The following is a 23,996-nucleotide window of genomic DNA, read 5'->3' as shown; positions in this document are numbered from 1 at the left end:
TTTTTTTTAATTTCTTACATTTTTAAGGCAAGACACGTAATTTTTATAATTTTTTTCTTTCTATTTTCTTCTTGAAATTTTAAAAAGGATTTAAAGTATTACTCGATCAACTGCCTAGAATTACTAAATAATTATATATTTCTTCCAGGCAGTTGAGAGAGAGCGAAATAGAAAGACACACACACACACATACGCAGACACACACATAGAAAATTTTGCAAATTTTTTGAAAATTCAGGTAAATTTTAAAAGTTTAAAAAAATGCAAAATTTCCAATTATTATCATTTCAGTAAGCTGTCGCGGTTTCCAATGTTTCAGAAACACCAAAATACACACCTGTTCAATTTTAAACTTACTCAAAAAGTGAAATCTTGTTAATATTAAACTGTGTACAAGACTTTTCAAAAAATCCTCAACTTTATCGGAAATTTAAGTGATTTTTAAGAATTAGTACAAAAAAATTATTAAATATTCTTGACAGCGAGTCAGATAACTTATGCAAGAAAACCCAGTTAACTGTCACACTAGACAGCACAATTTCCTTATCAAATCCGTCATATAAGTGACCCTGTACTTAAACGCTACTAAGCTAGACTAAATGAGAGATCAGAGTAGCTCTAAAGCATGGACGTAAGATATTCCTTCGAATTTACACGTAAATAAAGACTATAGAGAGTAAAACAAGTAAAATATCGACTAATTGAGCCTATTTAGGCAAAGCTCTAAATGCCTTAAATATTATAATATGGTCCGAACTGGTACTCGTGACATAAACCTCTTTAGTACTGTCTGGAGTTAAAACTGTACTGTCTCCCATTGGCTATCAATTCCCTGGACTCCGACGGGGTCCCCGGGCTCACACTGGCAGTAGTCGTAGTCGAAATCGTCTCCCTCAACTCTAGAGCCTTTACCTCCATTTCGCACCTCTCCATATCCTCCTCCAAGATCTTTTCCAGTTGTGCCTCACCATTCAGTACAGTAACGGGAGCTGCTTTAGAAGTTGGAGAATGTATTGAGGCTAACTCGGTACTCTCGAGCTTCTTGTCCTCTCTCTGTTTCTCCAATAGTCTTTTATGGTGTTTTGTGGTGAGACAACCAGTTTCCACGTCTCGCTCCAACCTGTGGCCACTCCTTGACCTGGTTAATTGGCTACGCACGTACTCTTGCAACTCCTGCTCCTCCCTACGGCTCACGATCTTATTCAGTCCGATCAGCAATAATCCCACGGCGGTTACGAATATTCCTGTCATAGTTAACTCGTTCCACCATCCTCCGGTTTTCCACGAGAGCAAATCGTCCGGCAACAGTCCGGATCCGATAAGGAACAACCCGAGCACGAAGAAACATACTCCGATATGTAAAAGTCCTATGGAGGTGACCTGGTAACTTTCCGCTTGATGAAAACTGATTCTCCTCGGCGGCAAATGTTCCATGCTGTCTACACTAATGGTTTTTGAGGAGAGTCTACGTTCCATAGCGCGTTTTTTCGCCTCCTGCTCCCTGCGACGCCTTTGGCGTTTGATCGCCATGGCGGAGTGTAGACCGGCAGACCCGTGCATCTGGAATCCAAGGAAGATAGTCAGTGATTGGATGGTGAGGGTGGAAAGGTAGGTCTTGAGTGTGTTCATGCACTGCACCATACACTTTTGTTTTTGACAAAAATAACGTCCCTAGTTCACAGTCTTTTTGCACTAGAAACACTTCGACATGTTGGCTTTAATTGGGCATAAAACTAGCACCTACTATACTATATGACTAGTATACAGAAATTACATGTTTATACATAGTTTTGTCACATATATATGTACGTGTTTTATTGAGAAACTAGTTTTCCCTTACAAATGTGGCTCTTCTAATATAAAACGTTAATTTTATTGAGGCATACTGCAAAAGGGACATTATCTTTGTAAAAATATCGCAACTACAAAATAATAAAATGTGTGGAAAAGTATAAAAAAAGGCAAAAATTATGGAAACTAGGAAGCAAATATTATAAAATGAAAAAATGGCATTTTACAGAAGTTTTTCAAATTTTATTTTAATGTGGTACTTGAATATTAATTTTCTGTTATAATTTAATGAAAATATTTTTTCCCAGTTTTATGGATTTTTTTTGTCGATGAATTTTACAGGTTTGTGGAAATAACAGAAATTTCCAAAAATTTTGAATAAGATTGTTAAAATTAAATGATGTACGATCTTGTGATGATATGTGAGAATCTTTGGTATAATGGAGGAAACTCTCTATAATCGTTTTACAAAGTTTGACAATAATTATTTTCTTTTTAAATATTTTCCGAATGTAGCACATTTATATTCGATTGTTTTAAATTTTGATTTGCAAAAAATACATTTTAATAAAATATTGGATTTATAGTAAATTTTTTTTGGTCTTTTTCCAGTTTGGATGTTTGGGATTCTTTCGATAAAAATTGATATTTTTTAATCGACCAAATATTTATTTATCTAAAACTAGATATTTTTTTTTGATAAAATGACCAAAAAATTCAAATTTTAAAATATATCCCTTATATTTTTTTCCAAAATTTTAGAAAATACAAATATTTATTAAATATATTCATTAAATAAAATCTTAACATTTTAATAATTTCATAGATTTGTCAAAGAATTTACGATTTTTTTAATAAATTCCAAAATTTCAAAATTCAACGTGCTCAAAAAAAAAATATTTTTTTTAATTTAAGGAAAATATTTTATATATAATATTTATATTTAATAGGCGTGAAAGAGATAATTTATATAAGAGGGCGATAATTGATAAAAGTGAAAATACTTGGAATCAATATAAGGCTAAAAGAAATTTTACAGTTAACAAAATCAGAGTAGAGGAGGAAAATTATTTTTTTTTTATGTATAGATTCTAATAAAAAGAACCCGAAGGAACTATGGAAGAATTTGAAAACACTGTTGCCGAGTAAAACTAGCACACTACCGGAGCAAATTAAATTTAATTTAGAAATACTCCAAGATGAGGAAGTTATATCCCACAGATTTAACAAATATTTTGTAGAGAGTGTGGAGGATATTATAAATAATATACCAGAATGCGGAAACAGATTAAATAATGTTGTATGTCCCCCCGTGTTTAACATTTTTTCTAAATTCAAACTCTAGTTAAAAATGTTAAAAAAGTAAAGTCTCTATGTTAAAAATGAAATATACTCAAAAAAACTTAAAAAATGTTGGTAGTGGTGAATCTGGTATATCAAAACATGTCCTCTGTGATGTCTCTCTTGTGATTGGTAATAGATATTATTAATAATACTTCTTTGTCTAATGGTGTTTTCCCAGATGATTGGAAACTGTCTACTCTTATTCCTGTTCCTAAAGTACAAAATACAAATTTGCATAATGAATTTCGACCCATTAACACGGTACCTGTCTATGAAAAGCTCCTTGAGAATTGCGTTAAGGAACAACTTGTTGAGTTTTGTGATAAAGGCAAAATAATTGTTCCTGGACAGTCGGGATTTCGTGAGCATCATTCTTGTGAATCCGTTGTCGTTAATATTTGTGATGATTTTCTCAAAGCTATCGACTGTGATAATCTTTTAGCGGTAGTTTTAGATTTTAAGAGAGCCTTCGAAACAATAGATAGACAAATTTTAATTACCAAACTACGGCAATTAGGAATTAGGGATAATGCTTTGAGTTGGTTTAAGTCGTATGTGTCCAACAGAGTTCAACGTGTCATGTTTAAAGATAGTATATCTCAGTGTGTTTTGTTAATTATGGTGTGCCTCAAGGAACTGTTTTAGGACCATTGTTATTTCTACTGAACATTAATGATATGGTAAAAGTTTTTGAAAAGTATAGGGTGGTATTATTTACAGATGATACAATGGTGTATATTAAGGGCAAAAACTTACAGCAAATGCAAATCGACCTAAAAAATGAATTAAATAGTTTATTTGTCTGGCTTTGCACTAACAAATTGTGTTTAAATACAGCTAAATCGAAGTTTTGCATATTTGACAAAAAGTCACGACTTAATCAAATAGACATGGATAGTGTGAGCATTACTGTTAATGGGGGTAGCATTCTTTATGAAAGTGAAATTAAGTATTTGGGTACTATTCTAGATGCCAATGTAAACTTTTGTCCACATACAGAGTACGTCATGCGAAAATTCTCCAAAAAAAGTTGGATTTATCACCAAAGTGGGAAGAAACCTCTCCATGAGCACAAAGTTCCTTTTGTTTAATAGCATTGCACTTCCGCATTTGCAGTATTGCTCCACGTTGTTGTTTAATCTGCCACAATATAAAATACACCAGTTGGAAGTAATATAGAATAGAGCTATGAGACTGATTTTAAAATGTGATCGATATACACCAATTAAATGTACGTTAAGTGTTCTAAATATGATGTCTGTGACTGAACGTATAAAGTTTAATGTCTATTTGTTTATATTTAAATTGAAACATCGTTTGTTACCCAGTTATATCTTTGATAAGTTAAAATCGTTTGAGGATGTATACACATACAATACTAGACATCGTCAAGATTTCGCCATAGTGGATAGGTGTAACACTGTTCAGTTACTTAATTCGATTTTATTTAGAGGCTCAATAGAATTTAATAAATTGTCTGTGACAATTAAGACCTGTGATAATGTAAACCAGTTTAGGAGGCTATTAAGAAAACATCTTTTAAATAGGGATAGCTAAGAGTATTTCTATTTTTTTTTGTGTTGTACATTATATTCTTTTTATGATTTTAGTTATAAGTTTTATTATACCATTTGTGTTGTCCTAGGTTAGGTTTGATTTATTTCAATAATTGTTGTGTATGTTTTCTTTTAGTACGCTGATCACCACTCGATTATACCTAATGTAGCCCTGTATGTAATGAACTTTTATTGGTTTATTATTAATATTGTAGTTTATTTTCTTTGTAGACTTTAGTACTGCTTTATATTATAATTATAATTATTGTAATATATGTAGCTATTAAGCTAAATAAACTTCTTTATTATTTATTAATATTTATTTTTTAAAGTCTTACAATTTTAAGAAATTAGAAGTGTTTTTTTATTTTAAATTAAAATTTCCTTTAGGTTTCTGATTTTAGAATAAAAAAATATTTTTTTATTTAACTGTATAAAAACAATTTAAAAAACTAACGAAAAAGAAAAGTTGTCAGGTTCATATTTCTTAATCATAATTTAAAATCCCCAATAAATAAGAAAAATTAAAAATTTAAAATCCCTAATAAAAGTTTAGTCCTTTAGAATATTTTTCACTTATCGTATATGGATTTTTGAGTTTTTTAGGCGTTTTCCACTTTGAATTTTATTTTTCAAAAGAAATTTAGAATTATTGTAATCAAAAAAAAATTACTAATAATTTTTATTTTTTTTTAACAATACTTGCCAATGATTTAACAATCCCAAAATACAAATATTTAATACTCTGATATTCTTTTATTTTTCATGATGGAGTTATTTTTCATGAGAAGTGATATCTGTACAATATGCAGATGATACAACTCTTCTCAGTCGGCATTCAGATCTGATTTCCCTACAGAATGAATCTAGTGCAACTCTTCACAAGTTAAAAGTATGGTTTGCTGACAATAATCTATGCTTGAATCTAAATAAAACAGAAGTGGTTAATTTCTCTTTAAGGGAAAGACATCAGAGAATAGACGCGATCAAATTTCTGGGTGCTTATCTAGATAATAAATTATCATGGAAGAACCATATAATAGATCTGGCAATAAAACTCTCGTCGGTTCTTTTTCTGTTGCGCAGAATTGTTCAATTGACGCCTCCAGTAGTATGTAGAACGGCGTATATGGGACTTTTTCAATCAAAGTTGTCATATGGACTGTTATTTTGGGGTAACTCGGCTGACTGGCAGAGAGCATTTAAATTGCAAAAATCGGCACTCAGAATTCTAGAAAACAAAAAACCAATAGATAGTTGTAGACCTTTATTCAAAAATTTAAAAATCATGATAATGCCTGGCCTATACATTCACCAATGTCTGATGTTTGCTAGAACACACTCTTTTAGATTTAGCACAGTAAATAGTAGACACTTATATGACACCAGACATGAGGGAAATCTCTTACTTCCACAACACCGGCTTAGTCTGACCCATAAGGGCTATATGACTAATGCCATAAAACTTTTTAATGCAATACCCAAAACCACAAAACAACTACATTTAAATAGATTTAAGCAAGTAACGAAAAATCTGATTTTGGAGATCTGTCCATACTCTTTGGACGAATTTTACAATAGTCTTTAACCTAGTCTATCAAAATTTATCGAATATTATACTTTCATACCTGTATAACAAATGTTTCATACAGACTTGTGAGCATTTCTGATGCGAACCAAAATTGTATTTTGTTTTATATTGTGAACAAAATATAATGTTTTTTTTATTTGCTATGTTATGTAGGTAAAACTCTGATAGATTAATGTCTCCCTTTATGTACTGTATTATTGGCGTTTGACAGTCTATACTTTTTGACGATGCTAAGCTGTTGGATGTATATGAGCAAATAAAGAAGTATTATTATTATTATGATTTTATACATTTGGCAAGAGATTTACGAATTTTTGGAACAAGTTTTAGAATACGTACAATTTCAAAATCCAACGTTTTAAAAAAACTGAATTTTTAAATGAGTTTGCCAGTTTGCAAACATTATAAGGCAAATATTTATTTTTCCTTTTTTTTTATAAAAATTTATCATTCTAGGCAATAAAAAAAATCTTTTAAATCCTTAAATTTTTAAAGCTTTTTATTTAAAGCAAGTATTTTCTACATTTTTCGAAAGTTTAGTCTTTTAGAACATTTAATGCAAAATTCAACATTAAAAAAAAAATGTTAATAAACTCTCCGATTTCTGGCAATTTTCCAAAATTTTCCAGGCTAAAAAAATATTTTTTTTCTTTATTTTCTTCCAGGCATTTGGAAGTACTTTAAGGGCAACTTCGTTCAGATTTATTTAGTTGTAGAACATCTTGGAAAATCAGCAAAATTAGAAATTTTTTCGAGCATTTCTTAACTTTTTTCTAAGCTTACAAAAATTTTGTCTTTTTTTTAACCATAAACGTCCAAGAAGTTGATGTAAAAGTCTAGATTTGTTATCTATTTATATTAACAGAATTTTATTGAAAAATTGTGGGTTTGAAAAAATAATTGTTTTCGTAAAAATTGCTTGGAATATTGACTGGAATATCTGGAAAGAAGATTTTCTATTTCATTTCTCATACGATGGAATATTTTTTAATAGAAATCGCAAAATTTAATTAAAAAGAAAAGAGAAACTTTTATTTTAGCATAAAATGTTCTCTATAGGTGCAAAATAAAAATTTTACACATTTTTTCAAAAAATTAATAAAACAGAACCTACTGGCAGTTTTTTGATTTTACTAGAAAATTGTAAAATAAGAAGGTTATCAAAACAAAGTCTGGAAATGCCTGGAAAAAGTTTTTAATTTTTTAATTTTTTATGAAATAAAATATGTAAGAGAGAACCGTAAAAAATCCGCAAAATTACCAGTTTTTTCGAAATGTATGAAATTTTTTAATAGTCGAAAAGCACCAAATAAGTATTTTACGACGAAAATCTCATCTCACCCCATACATAGAACACAAGATCTTTTTAAGCGGATTCTCTCTTCTTACTATACTAAAAACATGCATAACTTAAATGGACACAAACACCCTTTCTTTAAAAAATAACTTTTTTCTATACGAACATCTGCTCCTGGCTTACTATAATGAATTAATTAAAACTTCCCGTGTAAACTTTACTTTAAACCCGGTTAATTTCAATTTGACATTGGTAAACTTGGCTAACCGCGCTGCTATTTCAAAACATGCAAATTCCCCGCTCCCAAGTTAATTTATGTATTTGGGTTCATAAATGTAATTAAACGAGGATGTTAGAAGCTTCTAATTTGATACCTTATTGGCATTTGCTCATGTTAAACAGACCACGCCATCTTCTGATCGATCCTATTTGGTCTAAACGTCAGGAAATTATTAATTACTCAGCAAACACTCATTTAATTTTAATAACTCGTACGTTATTAATAATATTTTTAGTTATAACGAAACAATCTGTGGAAAACGTGGTTTTTCTGGGTCACGAAAAGGTGTAAACCGCGTTGCATGAACGGGAAATTCAACATTTATACAATGATTCGGTTGCACGCATCGCTGCTTTTGAATAAATCAATTTTTCAGCTAAACAATGTAATTTTTTTAACGACATCGTCACAATTTACTGAAAATTGTATTTAAAAAAAAAAGACGTACAAATTTGAACCATGGACTCCGAACGTACCCGAGTATTTTACGTATCTCATTTTATAACGATTTTGCGCCTATTTAGGAGACATTAAATATGGCGCCAAATTTAAATTTTATTTCACATAGCGACCAATTTAAATTTGTTTGTTTTCTGTCATAAAATAAAACAAATTTTACAATTTTTTAAAATGCTCCATGAAAATCTTAAATTTCCCAAATTTCTATTTATTTTAAAAATTCAGAGTTCGAACTGTCACTTTTTTAAAATCCCCGGAAATATCCAAAAGAAAACCGACTTCCAACGAACGTTTCGAAGTTGATGATGGTGGCAGAAAAACGAAACGTCCAATGGTCCATTGCGTACCTCTTCGGTTCTTATCGTATATCTCCGAAAATACTCGGAAAATTAAAATTAGTTTAACAGTCATTTAAAGTGTGCGAAACTGGCCGAATTTATCCGAACTCGAACGTCGAATTTAGGGCACATTATATATTATATCCCACCAAAAATCGAATAAATTAACAAGAAATGTGGGTTAAAAAATTCTTAACGTGTATCAAACATAAAACTGTAATAAAACCCTCCGAAGCCTATCGAAATATTACAGGATGACAGAGACCGAATATCCAAAGTTTCCAAAGGCGCAAAAGGTCATAGGTTAAATTGGAAAGATACTATTAAATTATTCATCATTTATAAATGACGTTACATTACAAGAGTAATTTGAGATCCTAGTTTCAATGGGACATTAATGAGGCGTAAGAGTACATAAATATAAGTAAAAAAAATCATTAAAATCCTTCTTGTGATAAGTATTTTATCACGATTATGACAAAGAGGAATTAAGAGACTTTTATGCTTATTGTTTCATGCAAAAATACTGATTTTCCAAATCACTGTTGCCTATTAAACCACCACTAATGGGTTTAATATTTTAGCGCAACTGTGACGACCCTTTATGCCACCGCTGCTATCGTATAAAACAAATAAAAATTAAAAAGTGAAACTTTCACCCACTCGCGTCGAAATAATTAAGCTGTGAACTTACAAACTCATTTAAACAAGGGAAACTTTTGCTGGAGTGAAACTTCTTTCTTTATCGAGAATTCAATTAAGCATTAATGTTATCGTGAAGTTTTGTATGTTCGGCTGTTCTTGAAAATGTCATTTTCAGTTAAAAAAAAAACCATTTTAATTATTATAGTCAATAACAGTATATTATATACAGTGCTTTCATTTCAAAATGATCCACCCTTAATAACTTTCTTAACAAAAAAAAAATAATTAATTATATAAAACAGTAATTTCTTGCCTTGATAAAATAATTTCTGCATATTTTTAAATCTCAAAGTGGGATTCAACCCCAATTGCCTGGAATAAACTAATAATTTAGTCCAGGCAGTCAATTCTTGCCCTTAAAGTAAGAATCAACTCCAATAACCTGGAAGAACTAATTTATTCTAATCACTAATTTTTTTCCTTGATGACTTTATTTGGGGATATTTCTCACCCTCAAAGTAGAGTGCAACCCTGATTTCCTAGAAGAAATTAATAATTTATTCCAGGCAGTCAATTCTTGTCCTTAAAATAAAAATTAGCCCCAATAACCTGGAAGAAATAATTTATTCTAATCATTAATTTCTTGCCTTTATGACTTTCTTTGTGGATGTTTCTCACATTCAACATAGAGTCCAACCTCAATTTCATGGAAGAAATTAATCATTTATTCTAGGCAGTCATTTATAAATATTTCTCAGCTATCACATTTCCTAATTAAATTGTCATTTATTTATTTATGATAATTGGCAATATTATCATGCGGAAATCGACTGTCAATCACCTCCTCACCTCCAGCTAACCTCACTTTAATATGTCAAATGGGAACCCCCATCGTGTGATACATCATAGTAAGGAGCGTAAAATTCTCTATTCAACGGTACCAAAAAAAATGAAATCGGTAAATGTGTAAGCAAATAGTTATCGAAAATGTTTAGAAATAATGAATATTTTATTTACGCCAAACTTTGGTATTTGAAAGACAATTTGAAAGACAACAACCAGGTTGAAGACGCTTAAAATCACTACTGAGATAAATGTTCTTTAGCATCCAACAGTGTTTTCAAAGCTGAGTTCAGGAAAAAAATCACGCTTGAAATAAAAAATTTATTGAATATCCAAACCTAGATATCAAAACGAACGAAATTATTTTATTAATAGCTTCTTAAAAATCACTGCTGTGATAAATATTTTATTTCATTTAAACCGATAAGGAAAACACTGTTTTTATACTAGTGCCTAACAAAATCATCAGCAAAATTAATATTTTATCAATTCCAGGTTGAAGACGCTTAAAATCACTACTGAGATAAATGTTCTTTAGCATCCCACAATATTTTCGCAGCTTACTTCAGAAAAAAGATCACAGTTGCGATAAAAACTTTATCGCCTTTTCAAGCTTATACGAGAAAAAAATAATTTATCAATAGTTTCTTTAAAAATCACTGCCGTGATAAACATTTTATTTCATTTAAACTGATAAACAACGTTTTTATACTAGTGACCTAACAAAACTTCAAAATTATTAGAAAAATTAATGTTCAATCAATTCCAGGTTGAAGACGCTTAAAATCACTACTGAGATAAATGTTCTTTAGCATCCCACAATATTTTCGCAGCTTACTTCAGAAAAAAGATCACAGTTGCGATAAAAACTTTATCGCCTTTTCAAGCTTATAAGAGAAAAAAATAATTTATCAATAGTTTCTTTAAAAATTACTGCTGTGATAAACATTTTATTCCATTTAAACTGATAACGCTGTTTTTATACTAGTGACCAACAAAACTTCAAAATTATTAGCAAAATGAATGTTCAATCAATTCCAGGTTGAAGACGCTTAAAATTACTACTGAGATAAATGTTTTTTAGCATCCCACAGTATTTTCGAAGCTTAGAAAAAATATCACAGTTGAGATAAAAACTTTATCGCCTATTCAAGCTTATAAGAGAAAAAAAATTATCAATAGTATCTTTACAAACTACTGCTGTGATAAATATTTTATTACATCCAAACTGGTAAGAAAAAAAACTGTTTTTGTAGTAGTGGCTTGACAAAACTTTATTATCATTGCCAAAATTAATAATTTATTAATTCCAGATCGAGGAATTCTCGAAATCATTACTATAGCGCAAGGAAACTAAACACAACTGTTTCTGGCTTTAAATCACTTATAAAATAACGATTTTTTCTTTACTACAGTAATCTAAATCACTGCTGTGATAAACATTTTATTATACAAAACAAAAAAAAAAAAAATCACACTCACCTTTTGAAGTTATATGGTCCCCCTTGTCCACGTAAAGTATATTGGGGTCCCTAGGGCAGTTACATCACTGTCGCCCCCACCACCTCTGGGAAATCACGTGATCCTCGTTAAATAAAAAAAAAAATCACTGAATCTACATAAAAAGCCTCACTGGATTTTGTTGTAATTGGTCCCAAGAGATCCTTGATGGCTGCCTTACATAACTTTATGTAAGGAAAGTTTCGATGTGAAACTTTGTGAGTTTTTCTTTATTAAACTGAAACAGAACGAAAAAAATTTTTAAGTAATCTCTGTTGAGATTTCATTATTGTTAAGAGACAAATTATTTATCACGTTTAAGATGCAAAGGAACTATTAGTTGATTAAAATTGATGATGAGAAAAATGTTTTAGTGGCTCCACGATTATCACAATTGGGATAAATTTTGTCGTATTTAAAATGAAAAAGTGATTTATTAAGCCTGACTGCTGAGATAAATATTTTAAATAAATATGTTGTTATATCTACGATTATTGCAGGAAATCACCGTTGAAATAAAAATTCTATAGCACGTTAGATGAGAATGAAGAAATATAAAATTTTCTAAAATCCAAGAATAAAAAAAAATTATTGAATCAATGATTTGCACTCCTAAAATCACTGGTGAGATATATGTATGAATTATTTTAAAAAATTGCTTAATAGCCAATCAATAGAGCTATTTTATCTTTGACATTTTAGCTAAAAACCGTTACCCCATAAAGACGGATAATCCGGCTTAAAGTAGAAAATAGCTTATACTTAAGCCTCCTGTAATCCTCCCAATAGAACAAATTGGCCTTTTTACTAAACAGTATGGTACTTAAGATTAATGCTTAAAAGCAAGCGTTCTATTGCAATAGGGTCACTATGCTTTTTAATAAAAACTCTCTAATGCCTAAAATGCTTTCTGGATAATTTAAACAGGATTTTATTGGGCACGTGGACACGTTCCAGAGAATTTAATTCGGTTAATGTCGACACTATTATGCGTTTTATTATCCGGTTCTTCGTTTATTACCCGCCTGGACGAGTCGAATAAATGGAGGTCTCGCTAATCGGGTTTGAGATGTTTATTAAGTGGGACTTTTCGTTATAATAAAATTTGTTTTTCTTGGAGAATTTTAATGAGAAAAAAAAATGCGTTTATTGAAGAAAATTTGGTCTTTGATGAGGAAAATTCTGTACCTTGGTAGAAAAAGGGCCAATATCCAAATTTCCCATATTTGAATTATAGGCATAGGAAGTTAGTTTATTAATGACTTTCAATGAATGCCAATCTCTGGACTTTTCAATATATTAGAAGAATAAATTAAACGGCCAAAGTCCATAATATGGACATTGGCCCTTTTGTATTATTTTATTTAGGAGATTGGCCTTAAGATTTTAATGCGTACCTAGTTTTTATAACCTCAAATTTTTAGTGTAATTTATTATATTATTAGTAAACTGTGTTCTGTGTTTGAATAACGTTAAATTATTAAAATGAGCAAAAGGACCCTGGAAATTTTGCAGAGATGACTGAGAAAAAACGTGTAAGGAATGAAGAAAGTTGGATGGAAAATGAAAGAAGGGATCGCAAAGAAAAAGGAAAAGAATATAAGACAAAAAAAGGAATTCAAAGGGCAAAAGAGCTAAAGGAGCCATACGAATGTAAACTAAAATGTTGGCAGAAAATTGAAGATGTCCAAAGGCAGAATCTATTTAGAGATTTCTACAATTTATCAAGGCATGGTCAAGATCAGTTTATAGCGGAAACTATTAAGGAATGTGCAAAATTTAGAGGACGACAAAGAAAATCAGCTGATAAGCAAATTAAACCTAGTCGAAAAAACTTTTCAAGAAAGTACTTTCTCACAAATGAAGATCACAAGAATTTGGAGGTTTGTCAGAAAATGTACCTAAATACTTTTGATTTGACCTGTAAAAAAGTGAGAGTAATTGTCAAAAAAAAAAGATTAAATGATTCAAATATTTGCTCTTCAGACGGTCGGGGAAAACATCAAAATCATTATAAAGTTACCGAGGGAAAAAGAGATTTTATTAAATCACATAAAAATAGTTTTTCTACATACAGCAGTCATTACTCTAGAGAGAGGACATCAAAAAAATATTTAAGTCCCGATCTTTCAATTGCCCAAATGTATCGACTTTACATTCAGTATTGCGAGGAACAAAACATAAGCCCCGAAAAACACACCCACTTTACAGACAGTTTTTTAATGAAAATTCAACTTTTTATTTCATGCCCCTGCGAACGACACTTGCTCTAAATGAGACAGTTTAAATGTAAAGTTAAAGACATTTGATGGTAAAAATCTTACAGAAGAAGAAGAAAAAACTAAAATTGAAGTTTTGGAACAAAGAAACGCTCACTTAAACCTCTCTGAAATGGCTTACAAACTTAAGTCACTAAATAAAGAAAACAGCAAGAAAGACATCAAATTTGTTGTTGCATCATTCGACCTACAAAAGTGCTTACCTACACCATAATTGAGTAATGGCGTTTCTTTTTATAAAAGACAACTCTGGACTTATAATTTAACTGTTCATCAGACTTCAACTGCCGGCAATTTGGGAATTTGCTTTTTATGGGATGAGACAATTGCTGCTCGTGGAGGTCAAGAAATTGCTTCATACATCTGAAAATACATCTTGTCATTACCAAAGGAAACGGACGTTTTAAATCTTTATAGTGATTCATGTTCGGGGCAAAACAGAAATATTTTTATGTGTACTATGATGAGCTATGTCTTGAAAGAATGTCAAGATCTAGGACATAATTTGCAAGAAATCAACAACAAATTTATGGAGCCTGGCCATACTCATATGGAGGCCGACACAATCCATGCAGCAATCAAAATATGCAAGAAAAAAACGACTGCTGAAATAGAAGTCCCCCATGACTGGACTAATTCTATAAGAACTGTGCGCCGAAATCCACCCCTACAAGTTAAGGAAATGTTACAAAAAGAAAAAAAAATGAGATTGGTGAAGTTGTTCCGTAGATGCGGATTAAATGGATGAAGTTCTCCGTTGAACACCAGTTTCAGATTTTTTACAAAACGAGCTTTAACGATAGTAAAGAGTTTAAGGTTGTTGACTTGGGAAGAGGTTTTGTACGAAACCGGCCTGCGATTCTGGATATTAATGTGCCTAAACTTATAAATCAAGAACCTTTACCATTGGCAGATCTAAAAATCAAAGATTTGTTAGATTTGCTGCCTTACATTAGCGATTATAACAAACCATTTTATGAGAACTTATAAAGATCTTCCGACTTGTTGAAGATATACAAGACCCTAAGCATGAAGAAAATAACTAACTTTCTCTGTTATTTTTAGTGTAGGTATCATAAGCAGTGAAGATTTATGGCCACAGAAAATTAATCTTCTAATGCTAAAAAATACGAATTTCGTGTATAAATAAAGATTATTTTCGTAATTGGAATTGTTTTATTGTAGAAAAAAGGCCGATGTCCATTAGCTCTTTAATACCGCCTTGGCCAATGACCGTACTGCTTTTCGATTCTTGGGGCCAATGTCCATTTTTTTGCAATTTAGAAGACTAACAATACATTTTCAAAAAGAATCCCTTCTTAATATTTAAAATCCCAAAAATAAGTAAAGTAGGAAAAAAGGGTCACAATTTATAAAAATATAAAGTCAATCCATCTCATTAACCCTGTTTTTCTCAAAACAGCTGAAATGGACATTGGCCTTTATTCTACCAAAGTACAGAATTATTAATTTGTTGATGTACTGATTGATTGGGCATATTCCGAAATAAAATGCCCCAAGGGATTTTAATTTGTTTCTAGATTAGTTAAAAATAATCGAAAATGCACAAGAAAAAAATGTAACTCTGTAAATCAATAAAGTTTTTGATTTTTTTTAACCAAAATTATATAAAAGTGAATTTTTCTTTTATTGAAAAACTTTTTTTTTTCAGTTTCGTGTTTGTGACCCAATATCTTCAATATTGCTAAGGTTGTTGGGTTGGGTCAGAAATAAAACAGAAACCTGTTTACGTAAACGTCGACGTTTCGACTTAAATTAAGTCATCCTCAGGACACTAAGTCTAGGTTTCTTTAGTTATAATTAAAACACATTTATAATAGAAGCGTAGAATTATTTTTAACATGGGTTGAATTGTGAGTGTTATTGTGGGCAAACTAGAATCAATATTTTTTGATTCTAGTTAGAGTCTAAAAGAGATTTTCCAGATTTACTTGAAAATAGATTTTTTTTTACTTTTAGGTAATTATGAAATGAGTTTCAAGATGAAAATTTCGAAACGTTCAAAGCCGTTTTAGAAACTTTTAATTTTGTCGATGTTTTTTATATTTTAGGTAAACTCGAAAAAAATTTGTTTTTTTAAAATGCTTAAAATTTTTTTTAAGACTTTCTCGGCAATAAGTAAAATTTATATTTCCAAAAGTGAAATTATGATTTTTTTGAACCGGTTTAAAAAAAAAATGTGCGTCAAGAATGAATTACGAAATGCCCACCAAATTTGAAGAGCAGAAAAAAAATTCAACAGATCAGAAAAACTTTGGGTATCGATATCAATCAGCAGCTCATTTGGCATTCTGCCATTGAATTCGGCACATTAATTTTTATAATTTTTATCCCTTTCAAAGAAATAAATAATTTTTAACTACCAAAAAGACAGTTGAAGTGTATTTTTTTATTACTTCCAGGCGCTTGAGTAGTAAAAGTAGTAGAAATTAAGAAATAGATTCAGGTATAACAGCATTTAAAGTTTTTTCAAGTGTTTAATGGAATTTTTATTATTTTCTGTAATTTTTTCGTTTTTTTTTTAATTAAATTTTCATTTTTTTTTTAAATTAAGAGTGCCTGAAAAAAAATTAATTAAATATCTGCGTTTTTCAAAATTTAAAGTGAAAATTCCTAAATATTCAAAAGTTGTCTTTAGGACTCTCTCTGCAAACTAATTTATTTATTGCAAAAATTCAAAAATGATTTTTTCAAATCGATTTTCCAAAATGCCCAAGAGATTTTCCAGATTTCCCTAAGAATAGATTTTTTTTCACTTTTAGGTAAATATTCCAATATTTTTCCTTTTGAATAATTAATCAAATATTTAATTTGTTCCAGGCACTCAGACATTCTTTCGTCATGTGTGCCATTCCGTCATTCAATTCGGCACCTATTTTTCTTGTTTTTTTCCAAAAAAGTCTTGATAGTATGGCAATAAGTAAATATTTATAATGCCTGGAAAAAAATTAAAATTTGCTTAAATTATTTGTCTCTGTTGGGGAGTTTTCGTAATTTTTAAACCCCTTCAAGAAAAAAAATAATTTTTATTATTCTTTTGGACTTTTTTAGCTAGTTAGATTGATTTTTTGCAATGATTGAAGTAGTTTCAAGTATAAAATTTCAATTAACATTTCAGGCAAGTTTTTCATTTTCTGTAATTCGTAAATTAATTATTAAAATAGTTCCTGATAGGATTCTTTTTTTAAATTCACTCTTTAGATTTTTGTCTGATAATGGAAAAATTATTTATTCAATTTTCAGATTATCTTGACAATTTATTACTAAATTTATTTCAACTAACTTGAGAATGCAAGAAATGCAAATTTTACCCAAACTCCACATAGAATTTTCAAAGCGATTGATGGTCTTAGAAATAGGGGTCAGGACCTAATAAGATTTCTGCTTGATTTTTGTAGTGGTGAGCATTACGTACTCTGTTCAGACCATTCAGACTGATGTATATATAAATTCTAGTTTTCCAAACTTAACAGTGCACAAAAGAGCAATTGTAGAGCGGTCTCTTTGAAAGCAAAGATTCCTTAGTCAATCAAAATCTCACTTGGGATGTGGGAGGTTTAGTAAACTAAGAACCACACGAGTTCATGTTTGGTAGGTCAGCTACCATCAATTTTGCGCACTAATAACGCTCAATAATTAATCAGTTAGAACATCATGATCATATTGACTCTATCTGCACTGACTTTTCCTTTATACTGATTAATTTTGTAGCAAAGCTTTTAAGGCATTAGGTATTGGTGAATGATGTTAAGTTGTGTGAATGTCTGAATAGATTCCTCAATAAATAGTATGGAGAGTATATTTCAAAATATAGATTTGACGTCTAAATGATGTTTCCTTGATATGGCCAGGATCCTTTAAAAATCGACAACTTCTGTCTAGGTACTTGATGTCATGTTTTTACATTCAAAATTTTCTAAATTTATTTTGATAATTATTTGAATTTTCAACGTTATTCTACTGATCGATCAAAAAAGTGAATTCTCGAACGAAGTTTCTCCTTAAAAAAGCATTAATTATCCATAAATTTTAACAAATGTTCGTGTTGAAAAAGAGAAAAACGTCACGAGGCACCAAAATTAAAAAGTTCAAAGTGCATACGTACCTCTCACATAATCTCATTAATTTTATAAAAGAGTTTTTACTTTGAGTCGTAGCTTTGAGGAAAAAACCATTTCGTATGAGAAATATTTAGCGGTATTATGGATCTGAAGTCGGTGGGTTTTTTTTCTCACTAAAGTTAACCAACCTATTAAAAGAATGAAAATTTATGTTGCTGGGTTTTTTTGAAAAGGTCAAGGTTTAACAAGAGTAACGAAATTATTATCTGGTTTCCTATTTAATGCGGCGGTTTTTAATAATAAGGTCGATTATAAAATTGCTTCATTTTCTCATTATGTAAATGGAATTTTCCCTAATTTGTCTAAAAGACAATTTTACAGGTCTATTTAACAAATAAAACCATTTTCAGTTTTTAAGATGTAGTTACTTAATTAAGAAATAATTGAAATATTATTGCTTTCGTATACTGATCGATTAGGGTTATGAATTTTCAAATCATTCATAGGAAAATTTAAGTTTGGAAGAAATATTTTTTAACTTTATAGTGATTTTTTTATTTTATTATTTAACTTTCTATTCTCTATTTTTTTTATAACTTTTCTCAAAGAGCCAAAAATTCTAATTTTTAGGATTTAAGGAATCTAAAGTTAGTAAAATATCGTATATTTCTAGAGACGTGTTTATAGTAGAATTTTATCGGAAAAAAATTTAAAAAATCCAATTTTTCAACACTTTGAAGGGTTTAAAAGTTATACTGGAAAAGGATTTTATTTTTTTTTCAAAATTATGATAAAAAATGCCTTTAATGAATGCAACTTTTAAAACTTAACCTGATTTTAACACAATTGAACCAACAGTCAAAAAGACATTTTGAGGTTGGTTTTTTGGAAAAAATCCAGAAAATTTTTTGAATTTAAACAAATGTATTAGAAAATATGAAATGTGCATATTAAAAATAATTATGATGTCGCCGACAAGTGCTTTAAAAAAATTATTAATTTTTTACGTAATTTGAACTAAATTTTAACTGTTTTCATTAAATGATTTTAATACAATATTCGATTAATATTTAAAGAAAAATATATTAACATTAGAGTGATATTTCTTTTCAAAATTTAAAACAAATTATAAGACTAAATTAATTTTTATTCCGTGAAAGGCAAATCCACTTTTTGACAATTTGGAAAATTGGCTTAAAAAAAATTTTCTAATCTCAGTTTCAGTTTAATTATATTAATTTAATTATTTTATAATTAACTGTGTTTCATATACAGGGTGTTTCAGAACTATGGGATCAAACTTCTAGGGATTGTTCAGTGCAACAGTAGAATCCATTTAAGTATAGGAACCCATGTCCGGAAATATCCGTCAATTCTTGATTGGTAAAATTTTCCATTAGCAATAAATGTTTAAAAATGGTAAGCTATAAAATTTTTGAACATGACATTGAGAATTGACATTGATAAGCGTTGATTTTAAACAATTGTTGTGATGGTATCATGTACAAAAGGTAAAAATAAATGCAGCAGATCCTATTTAGGAAATTAATGTTTTTTATCAATTTTAATGCGTCTTAGGGCCGTAGTGGCATAGTGACGCATTTCCGGACATGGGTTCCTATACTCAAATGGATTCTTCTGTTGCACTCAACAACCTTCAGAAGTTTGATCCCATAGTTATGAAACAAAACAGCTTTTTGATATTCACAAAAAATATCAAAAATGATTCTATTGTAATATATTAAATATTTAATTATCAAAATATTAAGAAAACTCTTGACGAACTTTTAATTAAGATCAAATGTTTCAGCTAATCGAATGGTTACTGGTTCTTATCGTTATTTTCATTTTTCTTTTCGTTATTTATTATTTAAATTTATAATGTGTTATAAAAAATTTATAACAAATTATAAATCTAAATTAATTTTTATTCCCTGAAAGAAAAATCAATTTTTTGATAGTTTGCAAAATTGGTTTCAAAAAAATAAAAAAAAAATCTCAGTTTCAGTTTTAATAAAAAAATTAATATTTTAAACTTAAAATAATTCATACTTTTTTGGCTTAATTTTAAAGAAAACGTGATTTTTTGGATTTAAACACAACTAAAAAACTTTTTCAGTCTAAAACAAAGACAATTACATATATTTAATTTAAATTAATTTTTTTATTATTATTACAAATTTAATTTAGTATTTTATTAACATAAAGTCTATTTAATTTCAAAATATTGTTTTAATCCAATGGAAGCAAAATCTAAAGAAATAAAATACTTTTTGAGGTCGATATATCATAGGGATTTTATTTCTAAATATAGACTAAAATGTATTATATTACGTATAAATAAAACATTTTATATTTTTATTTATATAGGTAGCACACTTTTGCTAACTAAATATACAATATTATTGTTATAAAAATTAATTTTAAATATATATTTATAAAAAATAATTCATGTTTCGACGGTTTTAACAAATTTTAACAGTTTTTATTTAATAAAATAAATTACTTGTTTAATAAATTAATGTTATAATATTAAAAAAAAGATGCTTTAACCTTAAATAAATAACAGAATAGTCATTTTATAGATACGAACTGAAAATTTATAACAAATTAAAATTACATAGAAGAAAAATATACTTTTTGAAAAATTGTATTAAACAAAACAAGGAGATTTTTTTTGAGAAAAATCCAGATCTCACTTTATTGAGTGTTTTATATTTTTTCAATTTTTAAATTTTTTGAAAATGTAAACAAAAATTCAAATCTCTAGTCTAAAAAGCAGAAAAAAAAAACATTCTAAGATTGGATTTTTAAAAACCATTTTAAAAATTTAAATAATCTAATTTAATACGGAATTTTTATTTATTAACCTTCTTATAAGCCATAAATTTAAAAAAAAATGTTTATTTGCAATTTTCATTAAATAATAATTAATTAATAAAGACGATTTTAATAGCATCGTTTCTACTGACCACATTTTTATTTATTTTTTTTTAATTTTAATTATAATTCTTCCACTACTCAAGTGCCTGGAAGTAATAAAAAAATACACTTCAACTGTCCTTTTGGTAGTTAAAAATTCTTTGAAAGGGATTAAAAATTACAAACCTTAGTGCCGAATTCAATGGCAGAATGCCAAATGAGCTCCGAGCTCATTCGCCATTGATATCGATACCAAAAGTTTTTTCACATTTGATTGGCTTAAATTTCGTAATTAATTTTTGACGCACATTTTTGGTTTTTTGGAAAATCAGTTTAAAAAAATCATAATTTTACTTTTGGAACTTAAAATATAAAAAACCTGTAAAATATCCTGAACCTTTAATACAACTTTCTTAAAAAATCACATTAAAATCTCTCTTTGTGTGATTCTCTTTAAAAAAATCCTAGATATTCCAGGCTTATATGCTTGATATGCTCCCACTTATTATGCTCATCACAGAAAAGTTATCACAGAAAAATTAAGCTTCTCAACAACTGTCAAAATTTCAAAACAGTCGTTACAGTACCACCAACCAATTCAGACCTCAAACCCCTAAGAAACCGAAAAGTTCCAAACCAAAAAAAACCCTCTACTATACACACAAAAACATGTTGACTCTTCACACAATCATGACTCACCAGGGCCCAAAAGCACCCTGCTCAATACTCACCAAAAAACCCCAACATCCCCAAAAAAAATAACAACAAGATAAATACCCCACTACGCGTTTAAAAAAAAAAATACTCAAAATAAATGTGACTCTATCGGCATTAGATCCGCAATGGAATGGCTGACACACGGAACGCTCAAACTACGCATCGGCTCAGCTCTAAAACGACTGACGGTGTAGAAGAGGACACAGAGCTCCGAATGGGCGTGGCTCCCGCTCTCTTATTGATCTACCATAGAGCCAGGACTGTAGAGGGGGGAGGCCAAGAGTCTCTGTGTTCCCATGCCAGAGGGAGTAGGTACGTTCGAGAATTCACTGCCGTTGTTATTGTTTTGGGGTGCATTTGGGGTAAAGGTCATTACCGGGGTTAAATGATAAGTAAATTTTCTTCGATTACGGTTCATTTGGGCACCAAGGGTTTTTTTGATCTGTTAAAGATTTCATATAGTTGCATGTGGGAATGGCAAGTTCAATGCTCATTAACTGATATAGAGATGTCAGGTAAAGCATACAAGTTGCTTAATTAGATGCTAAAAGTTCCTAAATAGATAGACTTCTTACGAAGGTTCTTACTGATTTGTTGAAAATTTCAGAACGTAGGAAGATATTTTCTCTAATTTGTATATGAAATCCTTATGCCACTTAATGACTATTTGAGCACCACTTGCCATTTTGTCATTGAAGTCAGCAAATTTAAATTTTTAGTAACACGATTATGCTCCCGCATCAAGAATCAGGACAAAAAACTCCCCAATCTTAATTCTTTGATTAAGAATTCCCAAACGGAAATTCCTGATAATGTTTATTATAAACAATTAAATTACTTTGATAATGCATGGGTTGGGTGAATTCGGGAGTTTTTTCGTCGTAAATAGAACATGTAATAAAATTTGACTAGATCTAGGAAATAATTTTTGCCGAATGCCATGGCAGAAAGACAATTGAAGTCCGATAACAACTCTGCACTCTAAGCATCTAATTTTTATTAAATCATGGAAAAAACTCGAGAAATTTATGTTTTTCCTAGGATTTAAGGTCATTGCTTCGAGAAAATTGAAATACTGGTTAATTCCTTCCAGGAATTTAAAATAAATATTGCTTTATGATCCAGACTTCAGGACCTTAAAATTTGTTCCAAGCCTTTAAGTTCAATTTATGTTGTTCCATAAAGTAATTTTTATTATAAATTATTAAATTGCTTTAATATTGCCTGAGTTGGATGAATTATAATTCTGGAGTTTTTTTTTCGTAAATTAAACATGTGACAAAATTTGAGCATATCAGAGAAACCATTGGTGCCGAGTTCCATGGCAGAATGGCAATTGAAGCCCGATAACAATTTGCACAAAACTCGAGAAATTTATGATTTTTCCCAGACTTTGAAGTCGTTGTTTTGAGAAAATTGAATTACTTATAATTAATCCTTCCAGGAATCCTTCCAGGATTTTTTAAATAAATTTTTAGTTAAATTGTAACACTTTATATTTCTTTTTGAGCACCACTTGCCATTCTGTCAATAACTTCGGCATAAAAGGTTTTTTTTTTATTTGTTGAAAATTTCAGACAATGCAAGGGGTGCTGAAATATCCATCCAGTGGCATAAATATCTGTTGTTTACTGGCGGGAAATTTGCCTTTAACAATCTGGTATATAAAATAAATTACTTTAAATTTGAGTGATTTTTTTTTGTCACATTGAAAGGTTGCGACTTGAGTGGTACTTTTGACAAAAAGAGTAATGAGTGTCTGAACTTAAGAGTAACAGTGAACGCATAAGAATTAGTGAGGAATTTCAGAAGCAACAATTATCGCAGTCTTCTCACAGAGAAGTCTGAAAATTTACAATGTGAAACTAAAGTTGTGTTTGTTTGTTAGACGTTTTTTTTTTAAATAATGTTTGTTATAAAATAAATATTAACTCGAATGTACACCGTGTCTGCAGTATTTGCCCTACATAACCAAATCGGGGGTAAAATCGATCGTGGAACGCACCCTCTCACCCCCAGTTCATTGCACTTTTCGAATCCACTCTACTTTCGGACACGGTCGAGGTCTTCGTCGTCTATTGCATCTTAAGTAACGCGGTTTTTTTCCATTATTTAAGATAAGTTAAATGCTAAAAGTCGAGAATGGTTTAATTGCCATTTTGCCATCGAATTTGGCACCAAAGGGTTTCTTGATCTATTAAAAGTTTGGGAATAAATCTAATTCAAAATGAAGAAACTCCTGAGTTATAATTTATCCAACTCATGCATTTTTAACGTAATTTAATTATTTGATATAAACACTTTCTTTTTGCATTTTGATTATAGGAACTTAAGACCGTAGAAAGGAGGAGG

At 29.8% G+C, this 23,996-nt stretch overlaps 1 protein-coding gene across 1 annotated transcript; it reads right to left on the bottom strand.

Annotated features, from left to right (window-relative positions):
* Positions 1-780: 780 nt before the first annotated feature.
* LOC126737429 (uncharacterized) lies at positions 781-21,810 on the bottom strand. The gene is made up of 3 exons (XM_050442331.1): positions 21,659-21,810; positions 11,627-11,882; positions 781-1,560 (listed from the first exon to the last, which is right to left on the bottom strand). The coding sequence occupies exon 3, from the start codon at positions 1,558-1,560 to the stop codon at positions 781-783; it is 780 nt and encodes a 259-aa protein (XP_050298288.1). The 5' UTR covers positions 11,627-11,882; positions 21,659-21,810.
* Between the last annotated feature and the right edge of the window lie 2,186 nt (positions 21,811-23,996).

Source organism: Anthonomus grandis, chromosome 6 (genome assembly GCF_022605725.1).
Source record: "Anthonomus grandis grandis chromosome 6, icAntGran1.3, whole genome shotgun sequence".
NCBI lineage: Eukaryota > Metazoa > Arthropoda > Insecta > Coleoptera > Curculionidae > Anthonomus > Anthonomus grandis.
This window is presented reverse-complemented; position numbering and strand designations above follow the sequence as displayed.

Bases quoted from the DNA above. Each gene is read 5' to 3' on its own strand.
- LOC126737429 (XM_050442331.1), bottom strand. From the start codon at position 1,560: ATGCACGGGTCTGCCGGTCTACACTCCGCCATGGCGATCAAACGCCAA.